The 16,321-nt window shown below is 33.9% G+C and overlaps 1 protein-coding gene across 1 annotated transcript in view; it reads left to right on the top strand.

Annotated features, from left to right (window-relative positions):
• The first annotated feature begins 2,305 nt into the window (after window positions 1-2,305).
• The window catches only part of Pof1b (POF1B actin binding protein), a 93,101-nt gene continuing 79,085 nt past the window's right edge, over window positions 2,306-16,321 (top strand). The window contains exons 1-2 of the mRNA XM_047535595.1: window positions 2,306-2,409; window positions 2,520-2,843. Of these exons, the coding sequence (XP_047391551.1) occupies window positions 2,559-2,843 (285 nt within the window). The 5' untranslated portion in view covers window positions 2,306-2,409; window positions 2,520-2,558. The remainder of the gene's footprint in view (window positions 2,410-2,519; window positions 2,844-16,321) is intronic.

The raw sequence follows: 16,321 nt of genomic DNA, 5'->3' as shown, positions 1-16,321 counted from the left end.
TTACTGAGTGAAATGAAAAACTGTTGGAAATATAATTAAGGATTCTCTGAACTAACTAGTCTGGAGCTAAGAATAATGAATCAACTCTTAATGACTCATCCCCAGTGTTAGAAAGATAGCCTAATCATGAAGCTTGAAAAATACAATGATGATCCCTTGGATTTTCAAACATAAAACAGGGCAAGTACTATTATTAAATGAACAAATATATTTGTAGTTATTAATAAAAATAAGTATTAACATCAACCTCATAAAGAGAAGTAAAACATTGGAGATACAGATCATGATCTCAGAGAAGGAGCAGAAACTTCACGGTGATTGATAAACCTCTCTGAAGTGAACAATGATAGTCAAAATCTGTTTTGTAGTTAGATGTGGTTTGTCTACCAGATAGTGGCTAATCTCATTTCTTTATCCCTGAGTTTGAAGCTTTCTTTTCCTTATACCTAGGGATGGGGTATAGAGATGAAAGAGTCTGAAGGGTTGGATGAAGGTACTATTTCACAGTTAATTGTAGCCCAACTGCCTGAAAATACCATATAGCTAATAAATGTGGGGGGCAGATATGGTCACCATTTTAAGGATGAAGGAATTTTTTGTTCCTTATCCCAATGTCTTACCTTATTTACTAGGTTACTTCTTGGTTGACAGCAGATAAAAATTAAAATTTCTTTATTTAACAGCACTGTGTGCATGTTAAATTTAGATTTCAAGAATCAGATCTGACTAGATGACCCCACTTAACACACGTTCCCTGTGCACACATAAAGTTTATTCAGAATGATACTGCTAATGATATTAGTGATTTAGAGATCTGATATTTTTAATGGGTGGTTTGTCAGGCCACATGCTCCTAATTGTATTTTCATTGATTCTTGTGGAATAGCATCAAACAACAAGGATTAGATTTGAAAACTCTGCATACAGCACACAAATATAAATGTAAATACATAGTAATTTTAAAAAGAGTTTTTAAGGTTGACTTTTAGCTTTATGCATACTCCTTCCCTGCAATAGCAATCCAAAGATTCCTTTAAAAGTCATTTACAAGCTAGCATTTCTCAAGTTCCTTCCCCCCAAGATTTATTAGATAACCAGGCACAGAACAATTTTAAATTTTATTAAGCAATATAATATAGTACATAAGAGTTTAGACTCTAAAGTGAATTTCCTTATGTTCAAATCCCAGATCCACCTTTTACTGATTAATAACTTTGGGAAATTTTTCAGCCTTTTCATATCTGTGCCTCAGTTTCTCACTCATAAATCCTTATAAAATTGTTGTGAGTGTAAGATAATTCATGTAAAGCTCCTTGAGCAGTACCTGGTCAATAGTAAATGACCAGTAAATCATTACCCTTTTTTCACTCAGCAGAGAAAAGTTGACTAGCCAGCTGAAGGACATTGTCTTACTCTCCAGAGTAGGAGTGGTATGCTAAGTCCTATGGTACATGTACACATCAAGAAAATACTGCTTTTCTGAAGGTACCCCCAGTGAATATTTTGATGCTGAAATATCCAGCAAGGCAAAGTCTGCTAGGTAAGTAAGAATTATGATTGGAATTTCAAGTCATAATAAATATATGTGCTAAGCACATTTAAATTTCATTTTGTTAGTTAAGGAACTTGGTAGGACTTGTAGCTCCCTTAACAACTGGATATTAAAGAGGCAATCAAGCTCAATGTTTCCTAGGACACAAATAAAGTGAGGGTAAATTCCTTTGTTAAAATGCTAAACAATAACTATAAATGCCAAAAATGCAATTTCTTGACCATTCCTACCCTACCCCTGCCCCCATTTCTGGATAGCAATTCAATCATCTGGACAAACCTCTTGCAATGCATGTTAGAAAAGCATACCATTACTGGAACATGATAAAACAGGTTCATAAATTAGAGTTGCTAGAAGGAGACCCCATAGCAATCTCTTTTATCTGTGGTTATCACCTAAGTTTTGTGAAGAATGCAGTTTTCTCTCTGAAAATTAGTGGCTGGAGATTCTGGAATGATAGTACTTAGGCTTGCCACCACTTTGTTAAGCTTATGAACCGTGGGAAAACCACTTTCATTTGATGTTTGTTACTTTTGTTTCCTTTAACAAGATTGGTATTGGTATGTCTTTGTCTTCAAATTTCCAATTCCATGGGTTTGGAAGCTCTGGTTTCAGTCCTGAAATTCTGCATTTCTTATCTTTACAGACTCCTTTACCTACTGGGAAGTCTTATAACTATCTCCATGACAAGGCGGGGCCTCTACTGGCACGCAAACCTGCCAGGTGAATCCGCCCTTCAGGGGTGTGGCAGTACAATTTCCTGGAGCAATCTCACAGGGTGGCTCCACTTTTCGTTTGAGCTCAACTACTTTGTTGCCTCCTCTGCAGCTGCCAGACCTGCTCTTGCTGCTGCTCAGGTAACTCATCTCTTGCTTGCACCTCTATGGGCAGAGGTGGTTGATAAATAGTTTCTGCCCATGTGCCTGCCTGCACTTTTTAAAATTGTCATTCTCTGTTTATTCCTTAGGGAGAGCATCTGGGGAGTCCCTTTCCAACCACCAAGGAGATGATGAGCTCGAGCTATTGGAGTGAGACCAGCAGCAGCAGCTGTGGGACCCAGCAGCCCCTAGAGATGCTACAGTGCCAGCCCCAACATTACCACTGCTACCATCAGTCAAGCCAAGCCCAACAGCCTCCAGAAAAAAATGTAGTGTATGAGCGAGTGAGGACCTACAGCGGGCCCATGAACAGAGTGGTGCAGGCCTTGGACCCCATCAGCCCCCGGGAAGTGCTCTCCCCTCTCAAAACTGCCTCTTCCTACCAAAACTTGGTTTGGAGCGACCATTCTCAGGTATCACAAAGACAGTTATTCCCTTAGTGGAAAAGGAACTCTGAACCTCATTTCTCTCCTTCCTTTCTGTTTATTTGCCTCTATTCTACAGGATCTCTCTTGGCAGATTACAGTTATATATGCCTTGGACAATCTCCCAAATTTTATTTCTTGGCCATTTTTTTAATCATTTACTAGTGCCTATACTTGTTCATTTACCAGTTCCACTGATTTGCATAATCTAACCAGAGCATTGGTTTTCTTTTGGAGTTGAATGGAAGAACTGATCTGAGTGAGGTAAATTTTGCCTCTTCTGCAAAGCAAACCTCATCTTGAATACAGTCATTTTTTTAGAACAGGTTCCCACTGATTTATTTTGTATCACAAGCAAACAGTTTTTTAATAGATTATTTTTAGTTATACATAACAGGAGAATCCATTTTGATATAATTATAAAAGCATGGAATATATTTTATTCTAGTTAGGCATGTGAGAAGTGACAAGTAATTATTTGTGTTCAGTTAGTAGTTTGCTGCTTCAAGATAAGAGACAAGTGCAAATGTCTGTTTGAATTATCATATGGGTTTCATCTTCTGAAAATGGCACATTGATTCTTATACAGACTAGGTGAATAATTTATGTAATATTGATAGAATGAGTACAGAAAGAAGAGGTATAGTATTAAAGAACATAAGAAGTAACCAATTGTTATATAAAGCAGCAAAAGATGCAACTCTAATATATCATTTAAAAATGAAACAAATTTGTTTCTAAGGTTTTTTTTGTCACCAATACCTGTGCTGATAATCTTGCCAATAAATTAAAAGTAATATTGCAAGACCGTATATAATGAACAACTTTATGTTTATTTTCATTCTCTGACTTTATTTACATTAATTTTACATGTCTTTAAGCTTTCTGGAAGCTTCTATCCAATCTGAAATTCTGTTTTCAAAATACAACTTGTATTTTGAGAAACTCAAAATGCAACCATTGGGATTTCAGCCTGTGTTACATTATTATAGCAGTTGACAATAGTATGAATTATTTTTCCAAAACAATTTAAGGAGGATATGAAGCAATATTTCTAATGTGCCTAATAAAATTATTTTAAAGTATTTTTCAAAGATATAAATAATCTGAAAAACCAAATGCTGCAATTTCACTTCTCTGTTCAACACTTAGCTTAATTTCAGGGGAAAAATTTGAAATAGTATTTACTGTCAGTAATTTCTTGGTAGTGAAGAACTCTACCTATATTGAGCTCAAAGGAAAGAAAATTACAAAGGCTAAACATACCAGTTTATGTAAGTGATAATAATAATACAAATGTACATTCAAATATTCAGTATTAAGATGCTAATGAACAAAGTGGTTGTCATCTTTGTTCCATAGTAGCCCACAAAACAATGAAGGTTGAAAACAATGATTGCTATTATCATAGAAATGCTAAAATCATCCTATTTGTCATAATTTAACCAATTTAGACACTTTTCATGTGAACTTGGTAGTAAAAGAAAGGTAGATAGATACATACCAAAAAGCTGAATTTTGGCAAATAATAAATATTGTCCAAAGAACAGGTCTTAAGATTATACTTTATTGTGTGTTCCATTGCTCAGCTTTCTTGTTTAATAATACCAGGACCATGCTGGACAAGCTTTTTACTAGTTTTTCCTTCTTTTACCTGATATTTGCCAAAGTGATATTTCTAGACTATCTCCATCTTGAAATATAGTTTCCTATTAAAAACTGTATAAAGAAACTTAGGGATAGAACGTATGGCCACAAAAACCAAGGGAAGAGATTGGAACAAAGGGCACTGTGAAGTCTGAAGTTATTTATAATTAAAAAGATCTGGGTGTGGATGGGAGGGGTGAAATTCAAGTTATGTGGTAAAGGAAAATAAAAAGAAGCCTTATTCCCTTGGTGGGACAATATGCAGGAAAATTTGACTATAAAATGCCGAACTGGTTTGGATATAAAATCCACTGTAAAAGAATATGGCAAGATAGCTTTTAGATAGCTACCACAAAGTATGTGAGCACAAAACCCTTATTTTCTTCTTTTCTTGTTTATTGGAGGGATGGCATTGTGACATTATGTGAAATAGTACCTATGTTTGCTCTGAAATTACCATCATGCTAATGAAATGGGAAAGATGTGATGGTAGGTTTATTATATATCATGCCAAGAAGTACATATTACTCAAAAACCTTTCATTTATTTTATGTTTTAATGAAGTCTCTGTTTCATATGCCATGTTTCAGATGAACTGGTATGTAGGCATTATTCTGATGCCAAAGTATGTGACCCTGGCAGCTAGGGAAATGAGTATTACATTCAATTGATGGTCATCCTGAATTCAATTAAAGTTTTACTTTGTTTTCAAGTATTTTGGTGTTTGGATAACATTCAAAGAACTCATGAAATTTTAAAATAAATATTGCCAGTAGTAAAATATGTTCCCTTTTAGTAACTTAAATTGATACCACTCTGATTTGCTCCCTGGATCTTAATTTTAACTCATGTAGTAGGCATTTTATATTTAACCGAATGCTTTTTGCAGCACTTTAGTATTTTTTATTTTTATTTTTTTGGAACATGGGTTTCCCTTATTGCAGTCTTATGCACTAAAATGGTGTTAGGGATGTAAATATTTAAACTTTCTCTAGATATATTGTTGCTTTGTTCCTTGTCTATGATTGATCAAGTATACTTTGTTTTTCTCAGTTATTATTAAATTTAGAAATCACTTAATAGCAAGTTGTCTGATTTCATGGTAGAATTAAAATTATTAGACTTATCCATAAGAATAAGTATAATCAACATCAGGTATAATCAAGGTCATGGATGCATTTTAGAATTCAATGTAATATTGTAAATCAATGAATAGTATTCCAGAAACTGCTTAAAAGAACAAAACCCTTTAGAACTCAACCTTTGGAACTTAAAATATTAACCTAACATCCTTAACTCAAACTGAAATACTGCCTTAAATTTTTAAGATCAGCATTGATGAAATTACTCATTGGACTTCCATTTCTCCTTCTACTAATTTAAATTTTCATAAAGTTCAAGATATTTTCCATGAATACAGAGGAACTCTATATAGAGAAAGAAAAATTGATCAAAATAAACTAATTTTTAATTCTACTCATTCACTGAACATGTACTTATTATTTATAAAAATAAATAAGTGTCTTTTTATAGAAAAAGTGAGTTTTTTATGGATAAATACTCTTTGCTTGTCTGGGGAGAATCCACTCTGAGGATAAATATACAGAGCCTGTTCTATAGGTGATCCATATGAATATTTGTATTTCACTTTAAAAGCTTATTTTTTTATTGTGGCCATTGAATATTTTACTCATTAAAATACTGGTCTTTTAATCTATGTGTTGTAAAAGTTGCCATTCTTTTGAATTTGAAACCTGAAATCAAATCTAATTCTAGAGAACTACCTAGGGAAAAGGCACATTTATGGATGGATAGCCTCTGATTTCAGTAATTATTCAGCAGGGACTTGCCTTTGTTTACATGATTATTTCCTTTGTATTTGGTTGCAGCTATCATATAATGCTCCCATATTGTGTTAGGATTTCTAAATACTATCAGAAAGTTTTCCTGTTCTGTGGGAAAGGGTGTGTTGCTTTGATAAATTGTTGTTCAAGGGTGTGGTCACTAAAGTGAATGATTGTTCAGGGAACTAGGTTGCCTGAAAAAAGAATGAGGTCATTGGATAAAGAGACTGGTGTTTTCAGTTCTGGTCATCTCTAGTGCTTATAATTAAATGAAGCTGTAGAAATTGAGTGCAACTAATTGCTGGGTGAAAATGCCCATGGCAATTGTCTCTTCTTTTAAGGGAGGTCTAAAAAATTGCTGGGAGCGTTTTCAGTCAGTGGCAAACAAATACATTAGAGATAACTTTTCTTCACACCAGAAGCTAAACCAATAGAGGCTCTTTTTTTTAACTTCCAGTAGAGCATATATACTTGTGGTATTTAAAGATAGAAAGCATGGGCTGCAAAGGAACTGTATATTATTTCATCTGCATCTACTTTCCTTCAGAGAGGTGGTGGGGGGGACACCCAGTAATGAGTTCTTAAATGAAAGATTTGTGCTGAGAGAAAGAGGGGAGGGAGGTAGTTCTAATACTAGTACATTCTATTGCTTTATTTACATGTCAACAGAATAACAGATTTTATCCTAAATGAAGGAAACATTTGTTTCATCTAAAGAGAGATCATTATAATTTACATCTTTCTTGTTGCATAAAGTTCAGCAATAAACTTAGGCAGGTGTTAACCATGTTACTTCTGTCTGAAAATTTCTAACATCATCTCCCATACTATTCAGGGGATTTATTGAAATAATAGTTTACCTTGGGAAATTCTGTCAGCATAAATGTCAACTAGTTTTTTAAAGTATTGCCTCTTTTGAAATTGTTCAGCCTATACATTTACTAACTAACTATTATTACTCTCAGTGATTCTCATAGTTATTGCAACTGACAGAAAGATCGTAAGTCTCCCATGGTTTCCTTCTTGGTACATTATATTTTATAACACACATTCTTAGGCACTACAACTAGTGCCTAAGTTTTAAAATTCAAATTCAGCAGCATAAAAGAGTTCTTTGTTTATTTTAACAAGCTTCCAAATATTTATAGAACAAAATTCTTATATATATATATATATATATATATATATATATATTTCTTTTTCCAAGTACTATATTACCTTGAATAAATCACTTGATCTGTAAGGACCTCAGTTTTCTCATTGTAAACCAGGGATCCTTTAGGATTGTGGTGGATAGTGAATGAGATGGCATGTAAAGGTATTCAGTAAAATGTCTGACATGAAGGTAGCATTCAATAGTTTTCTTTATTTCATATTTGATTTCTAAAAGTATAGCTGAAAAATGTCCCTTGCTACACAGGCAAGAAAATAAACTAAATGAACAGACTATAAAATAAGAGTTCCTTTGACACTGGAAAGGTTAGGTAAATCCACATGCTTGAAAGACTTATTAGGACTCCACTAGCTAAGAAAGAGTAAGGAGGAAAAGCATTAAAGCAATTTTCTGAAATGTGTGGTATATGATCAAAAGACAGAAACAGCAGGAATGGATTTGAAATGTTTACTGGAATAAATATCCTTTAGAAAGATTAATTTGGAAGTTTTCATGCTCTCTTTGAACTTGAACCTCAGCATTTGAGATGGGGATTTTAAATTTGCTATTGTTTTCTTTTTTCCTTTATTAAATCTAAAGTGACATAAAGCATTAAAGCTTGCTTGCGGTCTATCTCTCTCTTAAGATTTTCTCTAGAGTTACTCTTCCAATGTGGTAGCCACTAGTTATATGTAGCTATGTACTTTTACATTTAAATTAATTAAAATCAAATAAGATTAAACATTCAGCTCTTCAGTCACACTAGCATCATTTTAAGTATTCAGCAGCTTCATGGGGCAAGTGGCTACTGAATTGAACAGTACAGATACTGCATATTTTTTACCAAGGTAGAGAGTTCTACTGGACAATGAGACTATAAATTTAAGCCACTCATATATAAATACAGAAATATTTCTAAGATCACTATATTTAAAGAAATTCATGGTGGTACAAATATGTGACCAAGGTACTTTTCCAGTTCATATAATCAACTATAATGTGCATAAAATGAAGCCACAGTCTCTCAATGTATAAGTTTGGAGTGATTACTTTATTAGAAGAATTAAACTCATAAATATTTGGGGGGCACCAGTGATTGAACCAAGGGGTGCTTCTACACTGTGCCATATTCCTGGCCCTTTTTTATTTTTTATTTTGAGACAGAATCTTTCTACGTTGCTGAGGCTACCCTTGAACTTGCAATCCTCTTGCCTCAGCCTCCCGAGAAACTGGGACTACAAGCTTGCCTAGCTAAATGCATAAACTTTTAAAAGAACTGAATGAATGATTTACATATATATGCATGTAAATATTCTGTTTATGTACTTTTTTTCACAGAAACCACTTTTTTCACAAAGCAAGTGACTAGGAAGAGAAGATGAAAAGTAGCTCCCTTTAATCTGAATGCATCTTCCTTCTTTTTCTGAGACAGTTTCTTACTATGTTGTCCAGGCTGGCCTCACACTCCTGGACACAAGCAATCTTCCTGTTTTACCTCCTGAGTAGCTGGGAAAATAAACATGACCAACTATGCCCAGCTTTCTTTCTTTTTGGTATGTGATCTGGGTTTTATGTACTCTCTGGAACTGCTTCCAACCTACCTTACTCTACTAAGTTAATTTTCAACTTTAGTAAGTAAAGTTCAACACTAGTTCCATTTTTATAAATTAAGTAAATGAGGTACAGAGATATTATGTGACTTTCTTTAATTCATATAGCTAATATCAGTCTAGTTCTAGGTCTATGCCTGTAACCACTATGCTATGTTGAATATTCCTACACATTTGATTATTGTTTATATTACAAAATCTCTGATATCTGATTCTTTGTTATATTTCATGATCATTTTCTTGTATGTTCTCCAATTATGAACCACCTATAATCCTTCAGGAATAAACCAAAGGATTATAAGCAAACAATATAGATGAACATAAATAAATAATGTAAGTTAACATTCCATTTAAAATATTATGTTATTTACCAAGAATGTAGAAATATAGTTGTTCAGAACTCCTTTTTTATATTTCTCATAAAATCTTACTGATTTTTTATAACAAAATATATAATGTTATGTAGTACTAACTTATAATTTTTAGTTATTTAAAGAGTCCAGATGCTTTGGTATAATTTTGATAGAATCATTATGAAAACATAAATTGGCTTGCATATACTGTGAAATTTATGACCTCGACAATAAAATGGCATTTGATTTATAATTTAGAATGCAAAGGTGGGTCTGAACTGTTTATCTTGGTGATATTAATAGACTTCTTTAGGATAGTCCCATTCTAAATTTATAATCTATCTCCCATTATCCATCTCTTTATGCAGTATGTTCCAGAATACTAAACTGCTTTTTCTTGAGTAAACTGAATAATTTACCTCCCTTCCCACTCCTACCTTTGTTAATTCCATTCCAGGCTCTATCAATATGCACTTTGCCTCATATCTCTGTAGAATCCCACCCATCTCTCAAAGTTCATCAGAGAAGTTGTCTTCTATAATCTTCTCACCCCCTTCTCAAAATAGTACTCCACTCCTGCCTCCATCCTAGAAATGTTCTCTTGGTACTACCAATATAACTTTGCATTATTTAACTATAAAATGACATAGGTATCTATTATACAGACTAGTGTACTTCTGTGGTCTTTCTTTCCCACCAGCCTGGACTGTACTTGCTGAAGGGTGAAATTATTTAAAAAACCAAAACTCAAAGACAAATCCAAATAAATATTTTGGTACATGGAATAGAACTGAAAATTATATGTAAGTTTTCTTTTCCTCTCTCTCTATCCTTTTTCCTACCCCCTCTCTGTTTTTTCCTCCCTTTCTTTGATTATGGCTTCCAAAAACTGCCTGAACATGGCTTCCAGCGGTGGCTTTAGTAAAAATATATGACTTAAGTGGGACTATTTGTGGTTTTCACTCTTCCATGCCCTCTCTTTGAACTGAAAATGGAAGACACAAATTGCATCTTTAAAAAAGTGAACAACACATAAAATAAACATAAGGAAGCTATTTAATGAGTCAATTAGTTTTCTATTCTAGTTCTTGGACCCCATTAAGCATCTGGATTTGACTTGTTTATATTTGGTTTGTACTTTTTTTTCCTATGGACAAATATTTATCATTACTTATTATGGGAAATGTTGTTAAAGGGGTAGCTATTCTGGTTCATTATCACATCGTTTCTCTAGGTTCTCATTGTGCTACTTCCTTTAATCAAATTATCTTGAAGCTGTTAGTTTGCTTTTAGAGATACTCCCTCCACATCCCCTGCTGCTGAAATTCTAAGTCTTGTGCTTTTATTTATTCCATTTTATTCAATGACCCTGTTAAGCATATCAGGTATGTGTCCAGAAATTTTCTCATAAAAACTATTGCTACCATTCAATACTTATTCACATACCAAAAGACATTTAGAATTTTCTAAGATTTTATTTCAAGCATTTTACAAGATAATATATATTACTTATTAGTCTAGTATACAAATAAAGAAACCAAGGCTCAAATAGCTAAAATTTACTTGTCCAAGTTTAGCACAGCTAGTAAATGGCTGTGCTATGGAGTTTAGAAACCATATATCCACTATACTAATTAACCTTAGATAACTAAGTTAAACAGGTGTATAGTTTTTCATTTCAGCAAATCATTTTATGATTACCCTTACTGTATTTTTCCTATTCTAGAAAGCATCAAAAATACATTGGAGATCAAAAATAGTTTCCAGAGCTGGGGTTGTGGCTCAGTGGTAGAGCGCTTGCCTAGCATGTGTGAGGCACTGGGTTCGATTCTCAGCACCACATGTAGACAAATGAGTAAATAAAGGTCTAAAAAAATTTTTTTAAATAGTTTCCATTCTCATTTCTAATAAATAATCCTGAAATTCAGAATATACCTTAAGTTTTAAGGTTTCTCACATACCTAGTTTTATTCCAATAAAACCTCTCCTGATTCTGATTTCCTTTCTTTCTCCATTGCAGTGTTGCTATGGTTTGGATATGAGGTGTCCCCAGAAGTTCTTGTGTTAGTGCTGGAATATTCAGAAGTGAAGTGATTGGATTATAACAAGTGTAACCTGATCAGTTCCTCCTAGTTTGAATGAACAGATTGGGTGGTACCTTTAGGCAGGTGGGATGTGGCTGAAGGAGGTACATCACTAGTGGCATGCTCAGGAAGGGTTATTCTTTCTATGGTCTCCTCCTTCTGCTCCCCCTTCTCCTTTTCTCTCTCTCTCTCTCTCTCTCTCTCTCTCTCTCTCTCTCTCTCTCTCTCTCTCTCTTTCTTTCTTCTTTCTTTCTGCTTCCTTGCTGCCATGAGCTCAGCAGCTTTCCTCCGCTGGGCCCTTCCCCCACGAAGTACTGTCTCACTTTGGGTCTAGAACAGTAGTGTTCACTGTCTATGAACTGAGACCTCTGAAACTGTGAGGTCCTAATTTTCTCTTCTAAGTTGTTCTTGTCAGGTATTTTGGTCACAGCATGAGAAAACTAATTAAAACAACTGTGCTACTCAAAAGCACCCTTGCTATCGTAATAAGTGAGAAATTTTGGCCATTTATACTTCAACAGATTTAATTCTGAAAAACATAGCTATTTTAACAGTTGGAAATGAAGTGCATTTTTGTGAATAGTGAATTTTCTAGAGAAACCAGAGTTTCTGAGTTCTGGTTTAGAATGTACTACGTTATGAGCAATTATCCCAAGTAATGTAGTGAAAATATCTCAAAAAGCAGATTGGTTTTGATCCATTCCAATCTTAAAATTGGTAATTCCATATATACTTTATAAAAAATAAATGGGAAAGAAGAGGAAAAGTGCTATTACAGTTTTCCCAATGTGTATAATCATTACCTGAGGAAGCTCAGGAGAAACAGACCTGGCTTATATATCATACCTAAGCCCACATAATTATAAATGAAATGCTTTTTTACCAGAACACTATGTACGGAAATTTATCAGAAATGTAATATTTCTTATTTAGCTGGTCTGATCCACAGGAATAAATGACTCAATAATATACTTAATATTTTACCAGAAAATTAGGGAAAGCCTTCCTGCAAAATTGAAGGGTTTACATGATAGAAGTATTAAATAAAAGTTCAATGTTTTATTGCATTTAGAGGACTGTAACTATGCTCTAAATACATCATGCATTCTATAAATGCCTATTGAATTTTTAGAAGCTTAAATTATTTAATCAAGGCTCTTCCCTCACATAGTCATTTTCAGGTGGATTTCTTAATTTCAGATATCCAAAAGTTGTTTTAAACATTAAACAATTTAAAAAGACAATTATCCAGCTTCCTGTTATAAGGACTAGTTGAATTTAACCCTTAGAATTAGGTTACACAACTGGAAAAACAGGAAATATAATGAAATGAGCTTTATATGTGGCAAAATATAGTGGTTAAGAATATGAGTTCTGGGAGTTATGGGAACCTACATTTGAATTCCAGCATGGAAGATTAGCTATGTAATCTTTATCTAGATAATTAACCTATCTTTGTCTAACATTACTCATGTATGTAATGGGGTTGTAATGGTACCTTCCTTATAGGGTCATTTTGAATGTTCAAAAAAACAAACAATGTAACATGTTTGACATAGAAAATTCTTAATAAGTGTTGGTTGCTATCATAATCAGAGGCAAACAAGACTAAGGAGTTTAGAAGATTTGAAATCACTTTATTTTTATGGAAAAATGAGCTAGGAATGATCTCCCATATTCACAGAATGTCAGAAATAGAAAGGAACTTAAAGATCTTCTAATCCACACTTACCTATATCCACATCCCATTTCTTACATGATGACTCTCAAGTTCATGGTGATGGCACTAGTTGTCCAATGTCACATAAATAACTTGTAATATAGCTAAGAGTAAAATTTTACCCAAGGCTCCTGACAACCAGTCCAGGAATTCTTCAACTATATAATCGCCACACCACCCTATCATTTGGTTATCAGGAATGTAAGGTTGTGGTACTGATGGCAGAACAAAAATGTCATTGTTCATTGAATTTAATGATTTTAACATGAGGGATTTAAGTGAGCTATATTAAGATGAGTGAAGCTATAAATTAAAAACTGATATAGGTTATTGTGAGGAGGTTTGTATTCTTATACCTGGGTACCCTTTATTTTTATTTTTATTTTATTTTATTTTTTTTGGGTGCTGGGGATCGAACCCAGGGCCTTGTGCTTACAAGGCAAGCACTCTACCAACTGAGTTATATCCCCAGCCCCTGGGTACCCTTTAAACTGAGACATCATCTTCATTCATTCATTCATAAACATTTGTATTACTTCCAATGGAACAGGCAATGGCTATTTGTAGCATGACTTCCTTCAATTCTGCCTACAAGAAAATGCCACTGAAAGTAATTTTTCTCATGGTCTGGGGAATTCCCTTAGATCATTTTACATAATTCTGTGGTCTTCCAAGGAAAGTGGATTTTATTTAGCAAGTCTTTCTGGAATTAATGAATCTTAGGTTCAGATAGGTTCCCCCTTTATGATCTGGAAAAATCCATACTGCTATAATTTAAATTCAGGCTGGTCAACACCACATGTCTTAATGTCTGATTCATATTAAGCTTAATATTTTACTTTTTGAAGTTATTACATTTGTCCTGTAATATTTCCATGAGAGTTATATAAGAAAAGACACATTTGTTCAGATGATCAATTCAAGTAGAGTTAGAAATACGTAAGTATATTATAATCTGTGGAATTAATGTACCAACTTTCCAAATGTAAGAAAATTAAAAAGTTCCTTTGTTTTAGGGTCAGACTAATCTTTGCTCAAATTTAATTTGCCCTTTAAATGTTTACTATCTCAGCATCCTAATAAACTAATCCTGCATATATTAGTATAAATATATGTGTTGACATGGTATGTGTGCATGACTGCATGTCTCTGTGTGTGTGTGTGTGTGTATGTGTGTGTGTGTGTGTGTATGTTTGCACCTGTCTATTTGGGTTAATATCTGCAAGCTTATAAAACTTAGTAGATTTTTTATCATAAAAGCTAGTCCACTTGGCTAGAAAGGTTCAGTATGTTTCAATTTGCTAATGCTATCAGATTTGAACTGATTTAATGGAGGAGGAGATAACTGCCACTTATAAAACACTAACCAGGTACCAGCTGTGTGTACAAACTGTCTCCTTAGAATGATAATAATATTAGCCCTGGTCTAAACAGGATAAACAGTTTTAGAAAAGTAACCAGCCATTGTGAATACTTACATACATTGCTGATGGATATATAGTTCACAAATCCATTTAGGAATTCAGGTAGTATCTAAATTCATTTTAAGAATAATGCACATCTAGGTGGGGATATAGCTCAGTTGGTAGAGTGCTTGCCTTGCAAGCAGAAGGCCCTGGGTTCCATCCCCAGTACCACAAAAAAAAAAAAAAAAAAAGAATAATGAACATCCTCCATGCCTCAGGAATCCCACTAATTTTGTGGGATTCTAGAGAAGCACTCACACTGCATAAGGATGCTAACTATAGAATAGTGAAAATCTGGAAACAACTTAAATATTGATTAGTCGGAAAATAAGCTATCAAACAAACATTATAGAACACTATCAACTTAATGAGTTAAAACATATACCTTGTAAATAAGAGCTACTGTTAGTTTAAGTTGTACAATAATAAAGTTGATAAATATTACTATTTATACATGGATATTTATGTAAAGATACACTTGACAATAATGGTTACTTCTGGGAAATTGATTTGACTGAAGGGAGGATAGTTATGGAAGATCTTTTACTTTATCGGCGTAAAATTTTATGTTAAGAATGTACCAGCCAGGCCTGGTGGTGAATGTTTGCAATTCCAGCAACTTGGGAGCCTGAGGCAGGGGTATTGCGAGTTCAAAGCCAGCCTCAGTGAAACCCTGTCTCTAAATAAAATACAAAAAAATGACTGGGGATGTAGCTCAGTGTTAAAGAGCCTCTGGATTCAATCCCCAGTACCAAAAAACAAAAAATAATGTACTATGTATTACATAACCAAAAAAAATCCCTTTCCTTTCTTTTTCCTTGAACTTGCTACACTTGGATCTGTGGTCCAAACTCACCTGCACATGGTTATCTCTAATCCTTTTCCTAAACTGAAGAGCATGTTACTGTTTGGTCTACAATCATTATTTAATACTCTGTGTCCGAGAAATTCTCCTTGGCTACCAGCAGGAATTCTGGGAACATACTCAGATGCTGTCTAGAAACAATGAACCTGAAATATTTCTGTTGATGTAGGGGGACAGGAAGGATGAAAATGTTACAAGTTGAACAACAAAAAAGAAAGCATGCAGAATATTTGGCAATTTGAGTAAATGTATGGTCCTGTTTTAAGAATACATTACACTTGTATTATAGATTTGCTTATGTATGAATCCATCCATGTTTCCCTTGTATTAAATCCATGGTTGTGATTTTTAAAATTTCCCTTGTTCCAAAGAAAAAAATGTTTTGTCTTTGTGGGACAATATCTTGGAGTTATGTCAATTAATTTTAAATTATAGGTATGGGATGATGGAATAATGTGATCAACTCTGTGCACACTAATAAAGCTCCACAGGTTTGCTGAATTGGGAAGAATATAAACAATGCCAGTATAATCGATAGTGACCATTTTATCTGATCATTATATAAATCATATCTTTTTCTTTTTTTTTTTTTTTTTTTTTGCGGTACTGGGGATCAAACTCAGGGCCCTGTGCTTGCGAGGCAAGCACTCTACCAGCTGAGGTATCTCCCTAGCCCTATCTTTTTCATTTTTATGGATCATTTTTATATTAGAATTCACTCTCT

Source organism: Sciurus carolinensis, chromosome X, assembly GCF_902686445.1.
Source record: "Sciurus carolinensis chromosome X, mSciCar1.2, whole genome shotgun sequence".
In the NCBI taxonomy this organism is placed as follows: Eukaryota; Metazoa; Chordata; class Mammalia; order Rodentia; family Sciuridae; genus Sciurus; species Sciurus carolinensis.
This window is presented reverse-complemented; position numbering and strand designations above follow the sequence as displayed.